Genomic DNA, 24,213 nt, shown 5'->3' on the forward strand with positions numbered 1-24,213 from the left:
CTTAGAAATGAGCAGTTGACCTAAATACGGTCTATATTTAGTCGTTTTGTGTAACTATACCACTAGAAGAAAAGCCAGTGCTCATGCAGAGTCAATACGGATAGTTTGAGGTGATTAAGCACTTTTTAAAAAATTAAATAAAACTGGAGGGTGATTACTTTAAGTCAGTTATAGGTGACACTTGATTCTTATCCTCAGACCATTACAAAAGATCTGCAGAATACAGTGATTGAAAACTAATTCAGGATTTACTTCAGTCTAGTGCAAAAATTTACACTCAGATTTTTTTTGATCTAATTTAACTAACCTATAATTCTACAAGGAAAGTATTTTTCCTGTACTAAAAATGTCCTAGTTCGCTCACTTTCTGACCAACTTGCCATTCTTTCTGAACAATGAGTTCTCAAGGGTGGTGGGATTCAATTTTTTTTACTACCAGTTCTGTGGGTGTGGCTTGATGGGCGTGGCATGGTGGGCATGGCAGGGAAGGGATACTGTAAAATCTCCATTCCCACCGCACTCCAGGTTCAAATTACTGTAAAATCCCAATTTCCTCCCAATCAGCTGGGACTCGGGAGGCAGAGAATAGATGGAGGTGGGGCCAGCCAGAGGTGGTATTTACCAGTTCTCCGAACTACTCAAAATTTCCGCTACCACCTGCTGAATACCACCTCTGATTCTCAATTATGTTAGATGAGAAAATTCTGTTCTGTGAAAAAAGATTCAACCCTTTTTAAATTTTCTGAATTTTTGCCATGTAATCAGATTTTGTGAGGATCTAACTGATATTTAAATGGAGCTTGGATGATAAAAAAAGCATCAAAATTTGTTTTATATTTTATAAGTAAAAAAATCTAACATGTAATATGGAAGTGTGAAAATACAATTGCCAGTTTAGATCAAGCAATTCAAGTGTCAAATCAATTAAGATTGTTCTGTGACTTCATGAAATAATAAAGGCTGATTTGGGAACAACCTGTTTTATAAAAACCCACAAAATTTGGCCTTCCTCATCATAATACAGTTCTTATAATTCAGATTCTAGAAACATGCTGTGTATGGAACAAATAGAAGAATTACCCAATTCTCCCTTTTTGATGCCAGTTATTCAGGAAAAAAACCCATCTTTTTAGGTAAGTGCTATGCTTGTCTTTCATAATTATTCCATAAAACAAAATAATTGGGAAAGATCTAAAGATTTACTAATCTCCTTCATCCTCATGCTTACTTTTAGGAATATAAAATTTTAGAGCTATGAGCTCTACAGTTCATATATGATAAACAGCTTAGTCATTGAGTGTAAAATTGGTTTGACACTATAATAGAAATAAGAAATAGGAAGGTGCAAAGCATTTGAATTATGAAGCAGCCTTTTCTATTAGGAACATAGAAGTTTATTATGATGGTCTGAAGGTTCATGATTATCAGATGTGCCTGACACACCTGTGGATACTTACATTCTTTGAGTTTGTCCAGATTGGTTTTCTAGGATTGTTGCTCTTTCTTCTTCCCATCTCATATTAGGAAGGGGGGGGAGGCAGAGCTCAGTCAGATGGCCACCCCCTTGGTTATTAGTAGATGCCCTCTCCATATAGAAAATTCTTGGCAATGTTCTTTCAAGAGCCCACTGAAATAATGTTCTACTACTGTTTTCAGTGTTCAGTGGGTTCTTTACTTCTTCACTAGTTTGCATGTGTTATTGCTACTTTTGTCAGTGTTGTTTGCAGAGTCTGCCAACACAGATGGACCTGACCACAGATTAGACTAGGCTAGATTAACAGAGTTGGAATGGACCTTGTAGGTCATCTAGTCCAACCCTCCATCCAAGCAGGAGAACTTACACCATATTGACAAAAGGCAGTCCAATCTCTTCATGAAAGCCTACAATGATGACGCTGCCACAATTTAAGGTGCCTTGGAAAATAGCTTGAACCATTCCTCTCTGTGACAGCCCCTCAAATATTGGCAAACTGTTATCGTATCTCCCCTGGTCCTTCTCTTCACTAGACTAGCCATGCCCAGTTTCTGTAACTTGAGCCTATCTTCTAGGGTGTTAGCTATTCCTGCCAGCTTGGTGTCATCTGCAAATTTGATGAGTTCCCCATCTATCCCTCGTCCAAGTCATTGATGAAGATGTTGAAGAGTACTGGGCCTAAAACAGAGCCTTGGGGTACTCCACTGCATACTTCCTCCATGTGATGTAGTTCCGTTGAGGACTACACGTTGAGTGCGGTTGGTCAGCCAGTTAATCCATCTGGTGGTGGTGCTGTCTAACCCACATTTTTCTACTTTATCTAGTAGTAGGTTATGGTCTACTTTATCAAATGCTTTACTGAAGTCCAAGTAAATTATGTCAACAGCATTCCTCTGGTCTACTAATTTTGTCATTTTGTCAAAGAATGCGATAAGATTAGTCTGGCATGATCTGTTTTGACAAACCCATGTTGGCTTTTGGTTATTACTTTGTTTGCTTCTAGGTGTTCGGTGATTCGTTGCTTGATTATCTTTTCCAGAATCTTCCCCGGTATTGAGGTCAGACTGATAGGTCTGTAGTTTCCTGGATCTGTTTTTTTTTCCTTTTTTGAAGATGGGAACTACATCAGCTCTTTTCCAGTCCTCTGGCAGCTCCCCTGTGCTCCAGGATCTTTGAAAGATATAGTTCAGTGGTTCTGAGATCACGACTGCCAGTTCCTTCAGAACCTTGGGGTGTAATCCATCCGGTCCTGGTGATTTGAACTCGTCTAGGGTAGACAGGTGTTCACTTACCATTTTCTTCCCTATTTTAACTTGTGTTTCTAATCTGTTTTTTGTAGTGCTGTTTTTGATAGGTTGGATTGTTTTTCCTTTTGTGTAAAGACAGGTGCAAAAAATGAGTTAAGTAGATCTGCTTTCTCCCTGTTGCTTGTCATCTTCTTGCCACTTTCTCCCAGCAATGGGCCAACTGTTTCCTTGACTTTTTTCTTGTTTTTAACATGTTGGAAGAAGCTTTTTATTATTTTTACTTTTGTCGCTAGCCTTTGTTCATTGTGAGCCTTAGCTTTCCTCACTTCATCTTTACAGGCTCGGCTATTTGCTGATATTCTGCCTTAGTTATTTGCCCCTCTTCCATTTTTATATTTGTCCTTTTTGTCTTTCAATTTGTCAGATAGTTCTTTATGCATCCATGCTGGTTTCTTTTGTGATCTACTATTTTTCTTCTTAAGCCACTGTGGTCCGGAGGTCATTGATATCGCGGAAGCCCTGGCAGAGCCAACGCCGTTACAATCGGTGTCGTGGCCAACTCTACAGACCTTACTAAAAAACCACTGCACCAACGCATTCCAAATACGCAGGCGCGGTTTGAATTGGAGAGCGAAGGCAGATGGAGGCGAATCCATCGGTGACTACATGGCCGCCCTAAGGAAAGCGCCCAAGGACTGCGGATACGCGACCCAGACGAGGTGCTCCTCGAGCAACTCATCCGAGGGGTCAGAGACATCCGTTTGGCGGCGACGCTGCTAGCAAAGAGCAACCTAACGCTGGCCAACGCCTGGACGAAGCCAGAGCACATGAAATGTCCACCCAAGCGCGGAGACACTGCAAAAGCCTCCCACCAAAGGCGAGCGAAGCCGACTCCAGTGCACCAGGAGGAGGTTCAGACCGAATCCGACGGTGAAGATGAGGAAGGGTCTGCCGAACCGAGAAACGCGACAAAGGGACCGAGACGAATGCGGAAGCTGCGGTGGTCAACACCAGCGCCAACGCTGCAAGTTTAAGGACGCGACATGTCGGCGGTGCGGGAAGAAAAGGGCACCTAGCTCAAGTTTGTCGAGCGCCCAACCTTCCCGCCGAAAATTCAAATCGGCCAATCAGAGCGGAATCGGCAAGGCGACCCGCGATTGGCTCAAACAAAAAGGCGCGGATTCAAACCAAACGACTGTGGTCATAGGCCGCCGACCAAAGTGGAGAAGAAGATCTTCACCAAACCAAAAATAGAGGGAGTACGGTGCCGGCTCGAAGTAGACACGGGATCAGCGATCACCATCATGTCCTGGGACACTTTGGCGAAGTCACTGCCGTCTGCAAGCGCCACCTGCAAGCACAACGGCTACGAGTCCACGACTACCAGGGAATCGCATCCCTGTTCGAGGGACCACCTCCGTCCGAGTCGAGCACGGACCACACAAGAAGACCCTGCCCATCACGTTCGACGAAGGGACCGTGCCCAGTCTGTTGGGACTAGACTGGTTTCGTGCCCTGGGCATGGGAGTGACTGGCATCTACAGAAGTGACTGTAACCTGAAAGACATTCTCTTTAACGAGTTCAAGATGTCTTCAAGGACTGCCTGGGCAAGTACAAGGGGACCCCTATTTCCTTCAACTTAGACCCCCAGGTAGCTCCCATTAGGCTTAAGGCGAGGAGAGTCCTTTGCCCTAAAACCAAAATTGACAAGGAGCTAGATAAGCTCATAAATCAGGGGATTTTGGTGCCAGTCGATCACGCAAAGTGGGAGACGCCAATCGCCACCCCAATAAAACCAGACGGGTCAATTAGAATTTGCGCTGACTACAAGGCGACGCTTAACAAAGCCTTACAGAAAAGCGCTTACCCGGTTCCTGTGGTGCAACACTTATTGCACTCTTTGGGGCAAGGGCAAGTCTTTGCAAAGTTAGACTTGGCCCAAGCCTACCAACAACTGCCAGTGACGCAGACAGCCAAGCCCAAACGACAGACGCACAGGGGGCCTTCAAGTGCACCCGATTGCAATTTGGGGTGAGTGTGGCACCAGGGCTGTTCCAAAACCTAATGGAACGACTTCTGCAAGGGCTCCCAGGGTAGTTCCTACTGATGATGTCCTGATTTCAGGGAAAACGAGAGGAATTGGGGAGCGTTTGAGAAAGGTTCTGGGCATTTTCCGGACAGCCGGATTAAAAGTCAAGGTAAACAAATGCCAGATAGGGTCGAATCCGCAATTCTTGGGCTACCGGATAGACAAGAAAGGAATTCACCCCACTGAGAGCAAGGTCAAGGCAATTAGAAGGCTCCAGCGCCCAAAAACAAAGCAGAGCTACAGGCATTCCTGGGGCTAGTGAATTTTACGCGGTCTTTTTAAAAACAAAGCGACTGCTATGGAACCGCTGCATAGGCTTTTAGGAAAAATACTGTTTGGTCTTGGGGAAAGTCGGAAAATAGGGCTTTGAAGCAGTAAAAACCTGCTCTCAAGTGATAGCCTGCTCATCCAATATCATAACACTTTGCCCTAGTGCTGGTTTGCGATGCCTCCCTTACGGGGTGGGGCTGTACTCAGCCATAGACTTCAAACGGCACAGAAGCCCCTATAGCTTTTACTCTAGAACGATGTCCTCCCCAGAGAGGAACTACAGCCAATTAGATAAAGAAGCACTAGCCATTGTGTCAGGGTGAAAAATTCACGAATATGTTTTTGGGCGGATTTTGAAATCGTGACTGACCACAGACCGCTACTAGGGATACTGGCTGGCGATCGCCAACGCCTGTGGCACTTTCGCCACGCTTGACCCGATGGACTATTTTCTTAGCCGCTTATTCGCATAAGCTGCAGCATCGACCAGGAAAAGAAGTGGGGCATGCAGACGCTAAGCAGATGCCCACTACCAGGGGCCATCAAGACCCCACCGGGACGCCCATCCTGCTTATTGACTCTTTGGACTCTGGCCCAGTCACATCTAAGGAAGTGGCTCGGCATCATACCGACATTATGTTAAGGACTGTACTCGGTTGGGTACAAGAGGGTGGCCCGCCGGGCTAACGTTAAGGAATTTGTTAAAAACGGATGAGCTCTCGGCTCAAGGGGTGCCTGTTATGGGGTGATCGTGTGGTAATCCCGATAAATTAAGGGAAAGGTACTGGACCTCCTCCACGAGGGTCACCCAGGGATCGTAAGGATGAAGGGCTAGCGAGAAGCTATGTGTGGTGGCCACTCATGGACTCAGAGATTGCTGAGAGGGTAGGGAAATGCCAGGCTTGCCAAGAGTCCAGACCCCTACCCCAACGGCCCCAGTCAGGAATGGGAAAACCCCAAGGGCCCTGGTCAAGAATCCACATTGATTTTGCTGGCCCTTTCCATGGCCAAACTTTCCTAGTGGTTGTCGACGCATTCTAAATGGTTGGAGATCATACTCATGAAATCCACTACGGCCGAGGCAGTAATCGCAGCCCTGCGCCACCTATTCGCAACCCACGGGTTGCCTGACACTCTGGTGTCCGACAACGGGCCGCACCACGGCAGCCCAGTTTGAAGAATACTTGGCAGAGGAGGGCATCCGACATGCCCTCTCTGCGCCTTTCCACCCTGCGCCGAATGGCCTTGCAGAGCGCTCCGTCCGGAGCGCTAAGGAGGCATTGTCCAGGCTCAAGCCAGGTGACTGGCAAACAAAGATAGACTTCTTTCTGGCCGCTCAGCACAGAACCCCAAGCACTGCTACAGGCAGAAGCCCAGCCGAATTATTGATGGGACGGAAACCCGTGCCCACTTGACCGCTTGAGTCCCCATTACACACCAGAGGGTTACAAGGGGAAATAGACAAAACAAGGAAATGGGCATAGGCGACCGAGTGTGGGCCCGAACTATGGGGACGGCCCAAGTTGGCTCGCAGGGCAAATAATAAAAGCAACCGCCCAAAGTCATACTTGGTGAATTACAAGACAACCGAGTATGGAGGCGCCACATAGATCAGATAAGGAAACGAATAACTGAACAAACTAACCACAGGAAACAAATTATGACCCTCCTTATTTGAACCCACAGCTGACCATGACCCGGGAGGCGCAAGACTTAGCTGAGGTCCCAGGTCCAGCGACGCCATCAGGTTCCCGAGGGAAACAGCAGGAAAATTACAAAGTAATCCAGGCCGGATGGCCAAGAAAAAGAGTCTGCAATAATCCAGGGCCCGATGGCCTAGAGAAAGAGCTGGAGGAGAAAACAGACCCTCCGACCAGCTCAAAACACCACCCAGGACTGAACCGCGAGGTCTGAAAGAACTAGGAGACGCCCAGGTTATTTATGTGACTACGCCGAAAAATAACATGTAAATAAATATGTAAATAGAGGCAAAGTGTTTTCTGGGAGGGAGGAGTGTTATGTATTCTTGTATGTACCTTTAAATATTTGAGCGGGAAATCAGCACGTTGCTGATTGGAGCTCCAGCAGAACTGTATAAAAGGAGAGGTTTTCCCCCAGCCTGTTGCTGGGTTCACCATATATTAAAGAGCTGTTGTCACTACCCTGGTCTCCAGCCTCGTTACTTCCAGAACCTAACACTCATCATAATACAGTTCTTATAATTCAGATTCTAGAAACATGCTGTGTATGGAACAAATAGAAGAATTACCCAATTCTCCCTTTTTGATGCCAGTTATTCAGGAAAAAAACCCATCTTTTTAGGTAAGTGCTATGCTTGTCTTTCATAATTATTCCATAAAACAAAATAATTGGGAAAGATCTAAAGATCTACTAATCTCCTTCATCCTCATGCTTACTTTTAGGAATATAAAATTTTAGAGCTATGAGCTCTACAGTTCATATATGATAAACAGCTTAGTCATTGAGTGTAAAATTGGTTTGACACTATAATAGAAATAAGAAATAGGAAGGTGCAAAGCATTTGAATTATGAAGCAGCCTTTTCTATTAGGAACATAGAAGTTTATTATGATGGTCTGAAGGTTCATGATTATCAGATGTGCCTGACACACCTGTGGATACTTACATTCTTTGAGTTTGTCCAGATTGGTTTTCTAGGATTGTTGCTCTTTCTTCTTCCCATCTCATATTAGGAAGGGGGGGGGGCAGAGCTCAGTCAGATGGCCACCCCCTTGGTTATTAGTAGATGCCCTCTCCATATAGAAAATTCTTGGCAATGTTCTTTCAAGAGCCCACTGAAATAATGTTCTACTACTGTTTTCAGTGTTCAGTGGGTTCTTTACTTCTTCACTAGTTTGCATGTGTTATTGCTACTTTTGTCATTGTTGTTTGCAGAGTCTGCCAACACAGATGGACCTGACCACAGATTAGACTAGGCTAGATTAACAGAGTTGGAAGGGACCTTGTAGGTCATCTAGTCCAACCCTCCATCCAAGCAGGAGAACTTACACCATATTGACAAAAGGCAGTCCAATCTCTTCATGAAAGCCTACAATGATGACGCTGCCACAATTTAAGGTGCCTTGGAAAATAGCTTGAACCATTCCTCTCTGTGACAGCCCCTCAAATATTGGCAAACTGTTATCATATCTCCCCTGGTCCTTCTCTTCACTAGACTAGCCATGCCCAGTTTCTGTAACCATTCTTCATGTTTTAGTCTCCAGCCCCCTGATCATCCTGGTTGCTCTCCTCTGCACTTTTTCTAGAGTCTCAACATCTTTTTTATAGTGTGGTGACCAAAACTGGATGCAGTACTCTAGGTGTGGTCTTACTAAGGCATTATACAGTGGTATTAGTATCACACTTGATCTTGATTGGGTTTTATGCTGTCTGTAAATATGCTGTCTCATATTTAACTGGTAGTCCACTAAGACTCCAAGATCCCTCTCACAGTTACTGCTAATTAAACCTGGTTTCACCCAGTCTATATGTGTACTTTTGGTTTTTCTTGCCTAAGTGTAAGACTACTTTTCTCTACATTGAATTTCATTTTGTTAGATAGCGCCCAAGGTTCAAGCCTGTCAAGATCAGATCTTCAGCCTATCTTCTAGGGTGTTAGCTATTCCTGCAAGCTTAGTATCCACAGAGAAAGAGGGAAACCCAAGAACATTATACCTGTCAACTGACCAGAAAAATTCCTGATCAAAATATTAAAAGTTGTTGAGAGATCAAGTAGAAACAAGTGCTACCAGAGGTTGAAAGGTATAAGTAATGCCAACTCAATTCTATGTCCAATCTGAAACCTGAAAGGTCTAGATCAGGGGTCTGCAAACTTGGCTCTTTTAAGACTTGTGGACTTCAACTCTGGGAACTGAAGTCCACAAGTCTTAAAAGAGCCAAGTTTGCAGACCCCTGGTTAGATAATACATATCCACCAGTACCTTTTAGAGTTATAACTAAACCACCTTCCCAACAACTTTCCCCAGAAAGGGAAGAGTGGAGATTGGATAAAATTTCTACCACTATAGAAGATAACAGTGATGTTTATACAGACTTTTTCTACACTATATTTCAGGGGCCTCCAATCTTAGCAACTTTAAGACTTATGGACTTCATCTCCCAGAATTCCTCAGCCAGCTTTGCTGAGGAACTCTGGGAGTTGAAATCCACAAGTCTTAAAGTTGCCAAGATTGGAGACCCCTGCTATATTTGAAATTATCTCAAGATAAAGTAAGAAGTAACAAAGAAGAGGAAATGAAGGAAGATATCTTTTTTCTCCATATTTTTTGCTTCAAACATCTTTCACCATTTTAGTTACTACATGGCTACAGTGGGGCTTAGCTTATTTTTTTTCTTTTTTTAAATAGTTTTGCTTAAGCATTTTTCACCTTTAAAAACAGAAAAACAATGAAAAACAAGACAAACATAACAATGTATCGTATTTTTACAGCCTTCCATGTCCACATGTGTGTTCAGCTTTTATAATTCAAAAGCAGAACACACATGGGGGTTAGCTTATTTTCTTTTGCATCTCTTTTCATAATTAGTATTTCAAAAAGCCTGAAAAATGAAAAAAAAATGGAAAGTGATAATATAAGGAATACATTGCTTAAAGGTAAAAAAAAAAAAGATGGGAGATAAAACATGTAAAAAACTAACTAGAGATATAACTTCCGCTTTTCATACATTTTCCCTTATTTTTTTCTACAGTATTCAGGATACTAGAAGCAAGAATACACATTTGCATAATCATCTATCCCCCAGCTTTAACTGAATTGTCTGAAGGGAGAATGAAAATCACTTTTCAACTTCTGAAAAAAGTAGACTGACCAACTATCATTCAAAATGTTTGCGGCTAAATTTTCTGGTGAAATTTAAAAAAAAAATTCTCACAAGTAGAAGAATTTAGAATACATTTAAAAAGCTTGCCTTGTTTTCTTCCATTCCCTATATTATATCTCATCTTAGCTGAAAAACCTGATTTTAAACAATTATTCACTTCTCTTTTCATTTCAGGTCCATGTTTCATAACTGAAGGACTGTTCTTTTATTTCCTTTTTTGTGTTCCAAATGTTTCTTCTTGACAGCTCTTTAGTAATGCATGACTTAATATGTCAGCCTCATGTAAAACACTAAAAATGTTAAACATTTCCGAAGGTAAAAAAAATGAAGTATGAAGCTGACATAATATTGAAGCAGCAGTTCTCCATCATTTTAACATCACAATTTTGGTAAGAATTCTTACCAAAAGAATTTGGTAATATTTTTGATCTAAACTTACTAAATGGTAAGTAAGTAGCCAATATGTTTAAATGATATACACCTCAAGCATACTCCATATTTTAAAATATTACAAAATAATCAGCCTACTATGTAGCTTAAAATAATAGAAATGTACTTTATTTTAAAGAAAAGTAATCAAATTACATGATTATGTATAAGGATTCAAAAATTTATTTTAAAATAGTTAAGTAGTAGTATAATACATTATAGTATAGTATTACAGTTAGGACACAACTTCAAGAAATACTTCTAAGTTTTCTTCAAAATCCTAATTAAGCCAATAGATCCAATTAAATGGATAATAACAACAGAATAAGAGATTCTTAGCATTCCTCATCCTTCCATTAGCTTAGTTTAAATACTTTTGGAGGAAAAATGTTCTGGTGATTAAATAGTTCGTTTTAAATCCATTTAAATAAGCTGTTGCAACTAGGTAAGCGAAATAATCATCATAATCAAAAATGAAACATCAACATTTTGTTATGGTAGATTCTTGATTTTCATTGACAAAACATTAGGAGACAGTATCTTTTTTGAAAATTAAAAGACAAATCATACATGAAATTTAGAATTTCAAGACATGATAGTATAAATTTACATAAAAGTCTTTCTTTTAAGGTTGGGATATAAATACAGAAATTCTGGCAATTTATAATAATGCTACAAGGATACTTAGTTCCATTCCCAGTACTGAAAATTCTAATAAACCTTGCATAGAAATATTAAAATGGAACTGAAAGACTACTATCTTTCTCTGTTACATACAAATGACTACGAGATTCGAAGTATCCATCAAGTAAATTAGATTGCAAAATAACAAAAAGAAAAAAAATTAAAAATCTTCAAGCTAAATAGATTTTAATCATTTTTATTTTGACATCTATTCTATGAGTGTAGTATTACATTTCAAAACAATATTCTTTCAACAAATAGCTGTGCTGGCCCCACACTCAGAGGGAATGTAATTTAACTTACAGGTATTGTTATTTTCTCAATCTCTTCACACCATGCAGGAAATGTGAAAAATGCAAGTTATTTGTAAAATTCAATTTTCTTGTTCATATCACAACTAACTTTACAATCAAGCAAAACAATACCTTTAAATAAAACCCTCCTACTCACATCACGCACAAAAGACTTGTACAACATATATAGCTTTCTGTATATCTTTACAAAAGACTTGTAAAGATATACAGAAAGCTATATATGTTGTCAATATTCTGAAAGGGACAAAAGGAGGAAATATAAACTTACAAACTTAAGAAAGCACATGGCAAAACACACACACACCCAATTACTTTAACAACCATCACATAAAAAGACAAGCAAACCAAAAATAAATGAACAAAAATAGCAACGTTAGAAATGTGAACATGTAACCCGCTGTAGTGCATTCAGAACAAAACACAAAGGAGAATATAAAGTAAAAGTAGATTCAGATACTGTACAAGCTGTATTGCTTGAACAGAGGGGATGGCACTAGGAATTTTCAATTTAGGGTTTTTCTGTACAAGCCATCATCATGAAATAGAACTTCCACTCACCAAGGCAGAGATATGTGAAGCATCACCTGTGACTTCGGGGGTTCTTGTGCTGTTTGGGAATCTGTGAGGATTACGAGCTATCGCTTGGCACCAGCCCAACATTTTCTCCTTCCACTTATCCCTTTTCAAATTCTGAAATTCTGAAAATAATTTACAAATCCCTGAAACAATGGTATCTTTAGTTTCTTGCACATATGTGTCTCGGCATGCAATTACATATATTTGAACTGTGCACAAATAAATTAGCTGTTTTCAAGAAAGAGAAGAATTCATATCAGTCATAAGCAGTTCAGTTCAGAAACGAATCCCCCAATACATGATACAGCAGCCTCCTTCAAATTTCTAGAGTTCAAAAAATGGAAGCTACTTATTTATAAAGTGAAATTATTTTAAAGGTAGTTGAAATACACCCAGGGGACAAAATACTCAGGCAAAAAACTGTGCATGCAACATTGCGATAATGCACTTATATTTAAATATAAGCTTTCCGCTGATTGAAAATGTCAGATTAAATTGTGCCACCAGTCTAAGTAAGGAAAACCACTTAGTAAAATCTAATCTACATTTGCTAGAAATAAATTTTGTTATAGTCACATTATCTTATTTGAAAGCATAATTTTATATATATTTTTTCAGAAAGAAAAAAAACTTACTTCCAGTTAACTGAATCTGAATCTAAGATTACTGTCTATTTGTTTCAAATATGTATAACATCTCTGTATGGCCTGTTTTTACATTATAACGTATTTTTTATATATTTATATTATAAATTATATAGCTTCAGATATACATTCTTGTGTATCAGAGGTGGGTTTCAGCAGGTTCTGACCAGTTCTGGAGAACCGGTAGCAGAAATGTTGAGTAGCTTGGAGAACCGGTAAATACCACCTCTGACTGGCCCCACCCCCATCTATTCTCTGCCTCCTGAGTCCCAGCTGATTGGGAGGAAATGGGGATTTTGCAGTATCCTTCTCCTGCCATGCCCACCAAGCCACACTCACAGAACCTGTAGTAAAAAAATTGAAACCCACCACTGTTGTGTATGCTTGGAAACAAAACATCATGACCTGTACGAGATAATTTGACAGCCAATTGTATTAACAGCTGATCAGTTTCAAAGCCATGAAACAATAGCACTTGTTGTAAATAATAAGTAACTACAACCTCATGATAAGAGGGCAACCATTTTGATATGACTTTATTTTCATTTTCAACAAAGGAAATTATATAGCCTATTTTCTCATGTGGCTGATAAAGATTTTGCTGAGTTCAAGCCATATAGTTTGGGGGTCTGAGATTTACTGCTAAAATCCTATAGAGCGTAAAGAAGATGACTTTGATAATTATATGTATGCTCCATTGCCTAGGCAAAAGAGATTGAAGTACTTTTAAAGTCCAGAACTGTGAGGTAATATTCAGAAGCCAGTCATATGATTTCCTAATTCCTAATGAACTGTAAGGAGGAGGAGGTACAGCATAATCAGAAGATTCTGTTATTGTAGCTGATCTCAATAAAGATAGTTATAGTTTCCTGTGGAGTTTGATTTTCTGTTCTGTTCTACCTGGTGGGTCTGAGTTTATGGTAAGCTGTCAAAATGGCACTGTCAAAAAGTGTCATGAAGAAAAAGCAGCTGTTTCATCAAGCTCTATAATCTTTTCCAGCAGCTCAGATAAATGTAGATAAACGATATTTGCCAGACAAAGTTCTAATTGTATTTCAAATAGAAAATGTAAAATCTACCCAATATTTTTTTTAATAAAATGGAATTATATGACAATGATTCTGTTGTAGCCTGTGGTTCTTAAAACTTCCATAGAAATAAGGGCATATTCAAAAAATGCACAACTATACAATACATACACAGCTGGGAAAAATGTACCCCTTGGCAGGTCAGCTTGCTGCCTTCCAATAAGCAATCACTAAATGCTATTTTATTTCTTCTTTGGGGAGTAAGAGTATCCCTTCCTTTCATAGATGGCATCGGGTCCTCCTTTGTGGTCTGTGAAGACTAGGACAGCTATTTTTTAAATTATGAACAAATGCTGTCTTTGGAAAAGCCCCTGAACTATAGTCACATCTCTAATTCATTGCCTAGATGTTTATAAAATTATAGTGCACGTCAAAATATAATAACTCCCTGAAAACACACTTCACTTTTCGATCCTGTCTGTCATTAATTCCCACTATATTTATATTAACAGAAGATTATTGCTTTGATCCTTGTTCTATGTAGCAGTTATGTGAATACCATGCAGGATAGCATTACTGAACAGTTTCTGAACTCAAAGACTAATTAATAAATGAATGATTTAGAACTGAATTTAACTGGAGGTTTTATAATTTCTAGAAATTTTTTTGCTTGAAAAGTCCAAATTGTAATTCATTTAAAGATATTAAATATTTCTTATGCTGAAGAAAAAGTCAGGTGATAATGGAGATAAAACTGAAGAAAACCTACACAAAATAGCAACATTTGGGATTTTGGCTCCTCATCATACCTAGTCAGAACCCCTGTAGCCAAGAGATGTTGTGAGTTGTGATCCAATATTTCTGGATAGTACCAAGTTACCCATCTCTTGTCCTGGGTTTAGTTCTGAATTTCTTAGAGAAAAATGTAGAAAAAAAATATGTATATAATTTTATATTATAACAACAGCATAGAATACATTACGCCCTACTTGACCTCTAGGCAGCTTTCAATACCATCAAACATGGTATCCTTCTGAATCTGCTAAGAGGCTTAAGGATGGGTGGCACCAGGGGTGAAATGCTCCCGGTTTGGACCAGATCGCCCGATCCTGTCAATGCGAGCGATGGCAATGGGTGGTTCGGAGAACCGGTAGTAAAAATCCCTGCTCCCCTTCCCCCCCGCATGCCACGCGATCATCAGAGGGTTTTTTTTACTTTTAAAAGCATTTTTTCTTCGGTCGAAAAAAATGCTTTTAAAAGTAAAAAAAAAAGCCTCTGATGATTGCGTGGCTCAGCTGGGATTGTCAGAACCTTTTCAAAGCATTTTTTCTACAACCTCTTCGGCTGAAGACGCTGTAAAAATGCTTTTAAAAGGCTCCTCTGGCAATCCCAGCTGAGTTGCCTGATCACCACAGGCTTTTAAAAGCATTTTTTTACAACTTCTTCGGCCAAAGAGGTTGTAGCTTTTAAAAGTAAAAAAAAAAAAGTTGGCTATGCCCACCAAGTCACATTACACCCCCCCACCAAGCCACGCCCACAGAACTGGTAGTAATAAATTTTACATTTCATCCCTGGGTGGCACAGTGTTGTTCTAGTTCACCTCCTTTTCACCCCATCCCTTTGGTGATGGTTGAGAAAGAGAAGTCTTCCCTTCAGTCCTGTTGTGTCTCGCCCGCTTTCACCGCAGCCGGGGCCTTCTTATCTGCTTCCGAACGCTGAGGAATGTCCTAGTATACCTCCAGCCCCCAGCTCTGGCTCCATGCCCAGACAGGCTGAGGAGGAAGAAGTACCTCCAGCCCCCAGCTCTGGCTCCATGCCCAGGCAAACGGAGCAACTAGACCCCTCCCCCTCCCCCACAGCATGTGAGCCTGAGGAAGGTCAATTGCCAACAGCTGCAGACTGGAGTGACCCTCGCTTCAGAAGAATTGATAGGCGGTGGCGACAGAAGGAAGGGAGGGGCAGGCCTGGATAAGTGCTGAGTCATGGAGCCACACCCCATGGCCTATATAAAGGATCTGCTTTCTGGCATTCTCTGAGTCAGGCAAAGTCTAATATATCTTGCTGAAGTCACTTTCTGGTCTCCTGCCTGCCTTGAGAACTTTGCTAGGACTTTGGCAGAGCTGCAGAGGCATGCCTGATTCGGATTTCCCTGACCCGGTCGTCAGCGGAGGAGTGGGACACGACAAGTCCCATCTATGTGGGGTGCCATAGGGTTCGGTGTTTTCTCCTCGGCCTACTCCATCAGATCTGGCAGAGATAGCATTTTGCGAGTTCCACTAGCTAGGGATTAACATTTGATGGGTTCCGGGAGCATGCCTTCTCTGCCATAGTATCAGGCTTATGGAACATCCTTTTCCCTAAAATTATATTAGATCCATTCCTCCAATGATATTCTTGAAGGGCCTCCAGAACAGTTATCCAGCCTGGTAGCTCCCAGGTCATTAAGAGACTTGCTGTGTAGGTCTATTGTTGAGATAGCCTTTTTTATCTCTCTCATCACTGAGGCTTTGTAACTTTGATTTTTATGACATTTACTAATATTTTATATAATACATTTTATATCTGTGTTTTTTATATTCTTTTATCTCGTTGTTAGTTACCCAGAGTCATTTTGGTGAAAGGGGAGGCTACATAAATTAAATTAAATTAAATTAAATTAAATTAAATTAAATTAAATTAATAAATTCATTCCTACATATATTTACTATTTTGAGCATCATGGTGGCCTAGTGATCAAGTCGTTCACCTCCTACTCAAAAGGTTGAGAGTTCAATTCTAGGTAGATGTTTTTCTCCTAGGACACAAAGAAAAAATGCTGCAAATTACACAATGTCAGGAAGGGCATCCAGCCAGTAAATGCTCAGCTCCATCCAGCTGCCCCAATTCTACTCTGAATTAAGGGATTCCCCAACTGTAAAAAGGGAATGTTACATATATTTACTATTAAATAATACCTATACAGTTCAATAAGTTTACTTTCAGCTAGGAATATTGGATTGGAACAATTTCACTGGCTCACTACCAAATAACATTTAGAGAACTTGAATGAGTAATATATTCATTGACAAAATACTGTATATATTCATGGTTTGACAAAGAGAAGTTGATACCTAATGGCATTCTACTCATATGGACACTGCAATGAATCAAAATGGAGAGAAATGACCTTTGTTGTCTTGGGAAAATAACTGGAAAGAGGCCTGTGCTAAAGCTGCATTTGAAAACGTGACAGAAAATCCTATGGCAGCATTGGCTTTTCTAGAAATCTGATAAAAAGCAGAATATGATAACTTGTTTTATAGTTAACCTGTATAAATCTGCAAATAAGATTATAGAGCTGAAATAGTCTATTAACTTTTTTCCAAAGAAACTGAATTTTAGTTAACTCAATAGTGGGACAATTACAGTATATATTATACTGTAAGAAACTAGGGAACAGTTGCATTTGCCATTTTAAGATTACTAAAAATTTTACTAAGATTATGTTTCTAATTTTAAAGGTTTTTCAGTATTCTCTTCTCAATTTCAGAAGACATGTGTGCACATATGTTTAAAATACAACACTATCAAAATAATGTTCATATTCTAACACTTATTTCAACAGTATTAAAAATTGTAGTCATAAAAATTGAAGTCTTTTCAGACTAATGTCATTTCTGCTTTTCTCAGCTCTTAACATTTCTCAATGTATTCATAGCAAATGAAAGGAAAAAGAATGAATACTTTTATTAGCAGTAGGCAGGAAAATGAATATGCTTTTCTGGGGTATGAGAGAATCTTGTTCAAGTATAGTCAGTGTTTTCATCATTATGTGTTTTAAAAGGAGATCAGATGTCTTAAACTATATTCTAATTTTATTATTTTCCCCTGTAATTAAAGTTCAATTTAAAATAAAATAGTGAAAATTCAGCTTTTATACTTAAGCTCTTTTGTTACTCTTATCATCACCAGGAGTTGAAAGTAACTTGAACATTAGGCCACCTAGCTAGATATATGGATATATAAGATTATGTAAAATTACATTCTCTCTAACACAGGGGTGTCAAACTCAAGGCCCGGGGACCAGATCCGGCCTGCAGGGTGCTTAGATCTTGCCTGTGGGGCTGCCCTGGAAACAGCAAAGGACTGGCCCGCTGTGCCTCTGCCAGTGAAAACAAATCTCGCCAGGGCCACATGAGGCTTCCAGAACTCTGTTTTCACTGGGAAAGGGTTGCAGGATGCCGTTGCAGCCAAAAATGGAGCTCGAGAGTCCGTTTTCGCTGATAGAGTGCTCGGATCACCACCAGCACCCCCGACAAGTGTTACGTCGAACTGGCCATGCCAACGCTGGCCACGCCCACCCTGGCCCCCTGAGGTCAAACACAACCCTGATGTGGCCCTCAGTGAAATCGAGTTCAACTCTAACATATCTTTCAAAAAGAAATCTACTTGCAATTTGCATTTGACCACCATAGTAGATTTGTAAACCGATCCTGCACTATCAAAGAGATGTAGAGATGTAGAGTAACACAGTATCGCCAAAGAGGTTCTTTCTCTATTTTGCCACTATGCAAAAGATCATATGTTCTTTAGATTACCCATTACTTATAATAGTATTTCTCAATATTTATTATTTTCCATTCCCACATTACTCAGTAGTAGAGCCTGTATCACCACCCATGATAGAAGTATACCAATATATAGGAACATTCAGTACAGCATTTTTCCAAGGACCTTTCTATAAACATAGACATTAAAACATATCATTACAGCACATATTTTTTTGCTTTACTTATCATCTTTTAGCATATATTTTATATATCTTAAAAGATTTGGAAATATGAATTCTCTTCTTGCTCTGCCACATGGGAATCAGGCTAGCAAAATACAAAGGACACCAGAATGACTTTTGAGACTTTCTCCCATCTAGCTCACTTTCCAAAGCCATGATTACTTATATAAGCCCCATTCTCCAAGTTCTGGGTTGGAGTTCAATGAAATAGTCCTTGGCTGCCCATAAGCTTCTCTCCATGTAGTAAATGCTTGCTCTGCAGAGCCAACAGTGCTGACTTCACTCCCCTCAACAGCCCATGCCTGCCTGGCCTCAATTCATTATCTCCTAAGTATGTTTCTCTACTTGACACTATTCAGTCTTATTACTTAGATATTTATAACACCAGCCAAGTAAAGATTTTTAGAAATGTGTATAACAGAGCAAGGCATTTGACTTATCCACATGTAGAAATGCTGCTGGGAGGATGAAGAAGGGTAATATTTCTCTGAACTGTATGTTTTAGTATTTTAAGCACATCCTACAAATTATTCTAAAATCTCCCACAGGCACCAACATCTGCCTCTGGAATTATGATCAATAGGAGTCAGCAGGAATTGGATATACTCAATGAAAACTTTTCCAATCTCTTCATTTTCTGTCTGCCTGCCTTCCTGCCTATCATTCCCAAGATTAGTTTATGTTAATAAATGAATATTCCTTATTGGTAGCATTGCTCTATGCATCTATGCTTTCAGAAACTTAACACATTGGGAAATCTTGTGGAACTTCCTTATATCGCTACTCTTGCTACTTAACAATGCTACTTAATAGTATTATTTGAGTTCTGACTGTCTTTATCTCTTCCTTAGTCTTTGCATTCCAGTTATTGCAGGACACTTGGCTTATTTTTCTTATTTTTGCTGAAGTTTATATTTTTGTTGCCATTATTTTAAACTGTTCGATTAACTGAATTAACACAAATTTGTTAACTTTCTAAACTGTTAGAAGTCTATTTTGAAGTTTTTGATACTGAAATGTGGAACACAAGATGTTAAAACAGCAAACCAGAATGAAGTATAATGAATTCCAGTATTCCATTAGTATTCAACATTTCTGGACATAACACTAGAGAATGCTGGCATTTTCATCTATAATCATATTCATTGTTCTTTTGTTTAGGATATTCACAAATACTGACAAGGACGTGTTAGCATTTATTGTAAATGTCAGCATTTGAAATATTTATTATAGTGTTATACATATTACAACATTGTGCATTAACCTTGGAAAATATTCTCCATCAAAACAATGGAAATCAACACAGCATAAAGCTAATGATATTGCCCTAGAAAAAAAACAGTTCTTTACGTTACTATCATCATGAAGGAAACCAAGATGTTTAAATTTAATATTCAAAAGTGTATTTTTGTCCATTAGTCTAGTCCAAAACTAATGTCATAGTGATCCAAATCCAGAATTAAACATGTTCGTATCTAGAAAAAAACAAAATGGCACATGGTAAGTGGGTAAGATTTGAAAGTCTCCATTTGGAAAAAAGGAGCAATTTTTTGGGGGGATACTAGTAAATTTAGGGTTAAACTATATGGATTGTGTTATTATTACGTTATTATACATTTTAAAAATCCATTAATGTATGCTTTTGTCAGGCAATAAATTGCTTCAATTCTGATCATAACAACATATGGAACGTAGAAAGAATTAGCAGTTTTTTGCTTATGAAATTTATGCTCTAGTGTAGATGTACACATGTACACTTTTTATGTAGACAGAGAGCATGGATAACTTGATAAATAGTAATTCCTTCCCACAACATAGGTGGTCTTGTAGTTACGACTACAACTGAGCCCAAACTTTCCATTGCTAAGTGAGAAAGTTGAGTTTTGTCCCGTTTTTTTATCTTTTTTGCTACAGCTGTTAAATTAGCAACATGGTTGTTAAATGAATCTTGCTTCCCCATTGATTTTGCTTGTCAGAAGGTCCTAAAATGTGATCACATGACAAGAGGACACTACAACCGTCATAAATATGATCTAGTTGCCAAGTGCCTGAATTTTGATCACAAGACCATGGGGATGCTGCAATGGTGGTCAATTTGAAAAAAGTTCAAACGGTCACTAAATGAAGGGTGTAAGTTGAGAACTATCGGTATATGGTAAATAATTCCTCTTTATACTGTAGTGAAAAGATTTCAGGAGACTGATCTCTGCTATATGATCATTTTGCCCCACATCAACTGTGTCAGTGTAAAACTAAATTGAACAAACACTTTCCTTTTTCCTTTCAAGCAACAATTATTTGAATTATTTAATGAATTAGGTAAATATGACAAATCTTTATCCAAGTAGCTGATATAAACTCTTAACCTATTCTAAGTAAAAAAATAGAAAGATTGAATATTTGTTAAAATAGAAGATATTGGTATTCCAAATTCCACTAAAAAAAAATAGATACCATATATTATACAAAATACAGGAATTTAAGAATTTTAAATAGTATTGCATTTGTGAAATGTGTACAAAAAATATTAAGATGATTTGTACTTAACAATACAGTCTTAGTACAATGGCAATCTTTACATGTTGTCACCACACAAAATTGCCAGTGACTTTGTGATGAAGAATTATCCTATCTAATCTTTAAATGTTACGTTCTGAACCAAAATATGTTTAGGTAAACCTTCTCTAGTATGAAATATGATTGTCATCAGTAGCAAAGTCAACATCTGTTCTATTTTTTGGACAAAAGATATCACTTTATTTTTGTTGTAGCTGGACTAATAAAAGAATGATGAGGGCAGGAATGGAATTCAGAATGGGCCCAACTATTTAATTAGAATAACTTGCCTTCCAATATCTAACTGTCAATTGGTGATAGGTTAACAAAAAATAAGACAAAAAATTAAAAATCTTAAATATTTGCCTTAAAAGAGAGTTGGTTTGGTGTCCTGGTTAAAGCATCAGGCTAGAAACCGAGAGACTGAGAGTACACACACACACACACACATTTTTCTCCCCCTCCCTCTCTCTCTCTCTAGACAGTAGCCCAGGTTCAAGATCTGAGCTCCACATGGGGTGAACTGCCATCCGCTACTGCCAACCTAGAAGTTTGAAAGCATGCAAATGCGAGTAGGTAAATAGGTACCGTTTCGGTAGGAAGGTAGCAGCACTCCATTATGTCATGCTGGCCACATGACTGGAAATATCTTCAGACAGTATTAGTTCAATTGCCTTGAAATGGAGATGAGCACCAGTTCCTATAGACAGCAACAACTAGTAGGGTAAAATCCACAGGGATCCTTTACCTTTTAATTTTATAAATATACAAACAGTCTCTTACTTTCCTTAATACAAATGAAAGGCTCAGCAAAAGATATGGGTAATGATTTGAAAGACTCATGATTTGATACAACATGTATTAAATTTCAGTTAGGCATGCCTTCATTTTGAAGAGAAAGCAAGGTAATGATTTAATGATGTCAGGAAAACTATAGAGGCCTATCGACTTCCTTAGTTTTTTTTCTTGCCTTTTTAAATTAGTCTGCCTCAATCCAGCCAGGTAAGATGAACACTCACTGCTTTCAGTCATTTCTACAAAGAAAACCTACCGGTAATTAAGGATTGGAAAACTTCACTGGTGGTTTACTTACATACCAATGCAAAATATTCAAATGAATCCTTGAAGGAAAGGAAAACAGAGTAAAGATTTTAGGTATTGGGCATATGGCTCCAATTTACAGGTGTCTAGAACAGTGGTGGGTTTCAAATTTTTTTACTACCGATTTTGTGGGTGTGGCTTGGTGGGTGTGACATGGCTTGGTGGGCGTGGCAGGGGAAGGATACTGTAAAATCTCCATTCCCACCCCACTCCAGGGGAGGGTTACTGCAAAAATCATCATCTCCTCCCGATCAGCTGGGAATTGGGAGGCAAAGAATAGATGAAGGCAGATCCAGTCAGAATTTTTACTACCGGTTCTCTGAACTACTCAAAATTTCTGCTACCGGTTCTCCAGAACTGGCCAGAACCTGCTGAAACCCACCTCTGGTCTAGAACAGGAGTCTCCAACCTTGGCAACTTGAAGACTTGTGGACTCCAACACCCAGAATTCCTCAGCCAGCTTTGTTTTGCTGGCTGAGGAATTCTGGGAATTGAAGTCCACAAGTCTTCAAGTTGCCAAGATTGGAGACCCCTGGTCTAGAAGATGCACATTGATCATGTTACTTCACAAGGACAAAAAGAGTACAGCAAGTTTTATTAATTATTTTCAGACAAATGGTAGGGAATGCATACAAGCAACACAAAACCTTTTACAGAAAAATCTTTGGCCAAACTGTTATATGACACTCATTTGAATAAATCCTTCACTATAAATCACTTGAACCCATAAAAAAGTTTTTGTGAAGTTTTTACAAGTGCCTAGATGTGTATCCAATGTGATATTCAGAAGTAAAGAAGTGAAACAAAAATGAAGCTTGAGAGCATGGCTATTAACATTTACCTATGATTTCAAATGCTACTGTTTTCTATCTATACTGAAAGATTTGGGGCACCAATTTAAATCTTCATGGCAACGTGCAATTTTGGCGAAAGTTACTGTTTGAACAATTGATCCTTTTGGAAAGCACTCAGCCAAAAGAATAATTAAAGATAGTGTCTTTGAAGCAGAATTGCAGAATGAGGTCAGTCATATTTCAATCTATGTTGAGAGTTTTCACAACTTGTTCAGCTGGGAACTGGGAAGATACTTGATTACTTCAATCTTGGCTGCACAGCAAACAGACTTTCTCAGAGGAAGACTTGACGTTTTATGTCTGAAAGTCTTAAGGAGAAATTTACCCAAGTCCTCATTTGTAAAAAAAACATGTTAATGTAACATGAATGCTATTGACCATCATGCATAAGCTTTTACACTTTCCCTCTTTACCAATGTCATTAAATAAACTTTTGTCCTTCCTTTATTGACACATATTATAGGTCATAATGAAAGGGTTTTTTGTTGATTTTATCCTCTCAGACAAGGAACTATTTATTATCGTTAGATTTTGCCTGCCAGCAATTAAAATTAACGAACAGATCATTAAGAGATTTACTGAGAATTCCTCTTTAATTTTTATCTTTATCTGTTTTTATGTCCTTTTTGTGGCCTCCATAGTACCTGTCTTCAGTCATAGTATTAGTAATAATATTAAGAATTTTATAGAGCTATGTTAATGTTTCAATATCTCACCAGACATTTGTTTGATGAGGCCTCCGGCAACGAAAAAGGAGGCCAGGAGGCCTGCGTACGGCCTTCTGGGCCTTTCTTGCCAGAGATCCGCTTGACAAGGCCTCCGGCAATGAAAAAGAAGGCCTGGAAGGGCGCAGTCAGGAATCTGGGCCTTTTTCGTCACCAGAGGCCTCGACAAGCAGATCTCCGGTTTTAAATCTGGTTTTAATGGGGTTTTTTATTTATATCTCTATTTTAAATATTCGGCCTTTGTAGTAAGTTTTTTAAATTAATGTTTTATTCTGTATATATTTACGTTTTATATGGCTGTAAACCGCCCTGAGTCCCTAGGGAGATAGGGCGGTATAAAAGTGTGAATAAATAAATAAATAAATAAATAAATAAATAAATAAATAAATAAATAAATAAATAAATAAATAAATAAATAAATAAATAAATCCGGTGAGAAAGGAAACCTGGAAGGCCGCACACAGGCATCCCAGCCTCCTTTTTTGTTGCCAGAGGCCTCTTCAAGCAAATCTCTGGTGAGAAAGGAGGCCCAGAGGGTCACATGCGGATTTCTGGGCCTCCTTTTTCAGCAGCAAAGTGTTGTGTCCT

The 24,213-nt window shown here is 39.1% G+C and overlaps 1 protein-coding gene across 8 annotated transcripts in view; it reads right to left on the bottom strand.

Annotated features, from left to right (window-relative positions):
• MARCHF1 (membrane associated ring-CH-type finger 1) overlaps nt 1–24,213 on the bottom strand; it is a 160,207-nt gene that overhangs the window by 107,694 nt on the left and 28,300 nt on the right. For 2 of the 8 annotated variants that reach the window (XM_058192344.1, XM_058192335.1), the window contains exon 2: nt 11,929–12,068. The exons of 2 other annotated variants lie outside the window; for them this stretch is intronic. In XM_058192344.1, the coding sequence (XP_058048327.1) occupies nt 11,929–12,030 (102 nt within the window). In that variant the 5' untranslated portion in view covers nt 12,031–12,068. Of the gene's footprint in view, nt 1–11,928; nt 12,069–14,427; nt 14,531–16,313; nt 16,413–24,213 lie in introns of all 8 variants that reach the window. 4 more of the 8 variants (XM_058192339.1, XM_058192336.1, XM_058192340.1 and 1 more) reach the window with 4 other exon arrangements.

The sequence above is a fragment of the Ahaetulla prasina genome, chromosome 8 (genome assembly GCF_028640845.1).
Source record: "Ahaetulla prasina isolate Xishuangbanna chromosome 8, ASM2864084v1, whole genome shotgun sequence".
Classification (NCBI taxonomy): domain Eukaryota; kingdom Metazoa; phylum Chordata; class Lepidosauria; order Squamata; family Colubridae; genus Ahaetulla; species Ahaetulla prasina.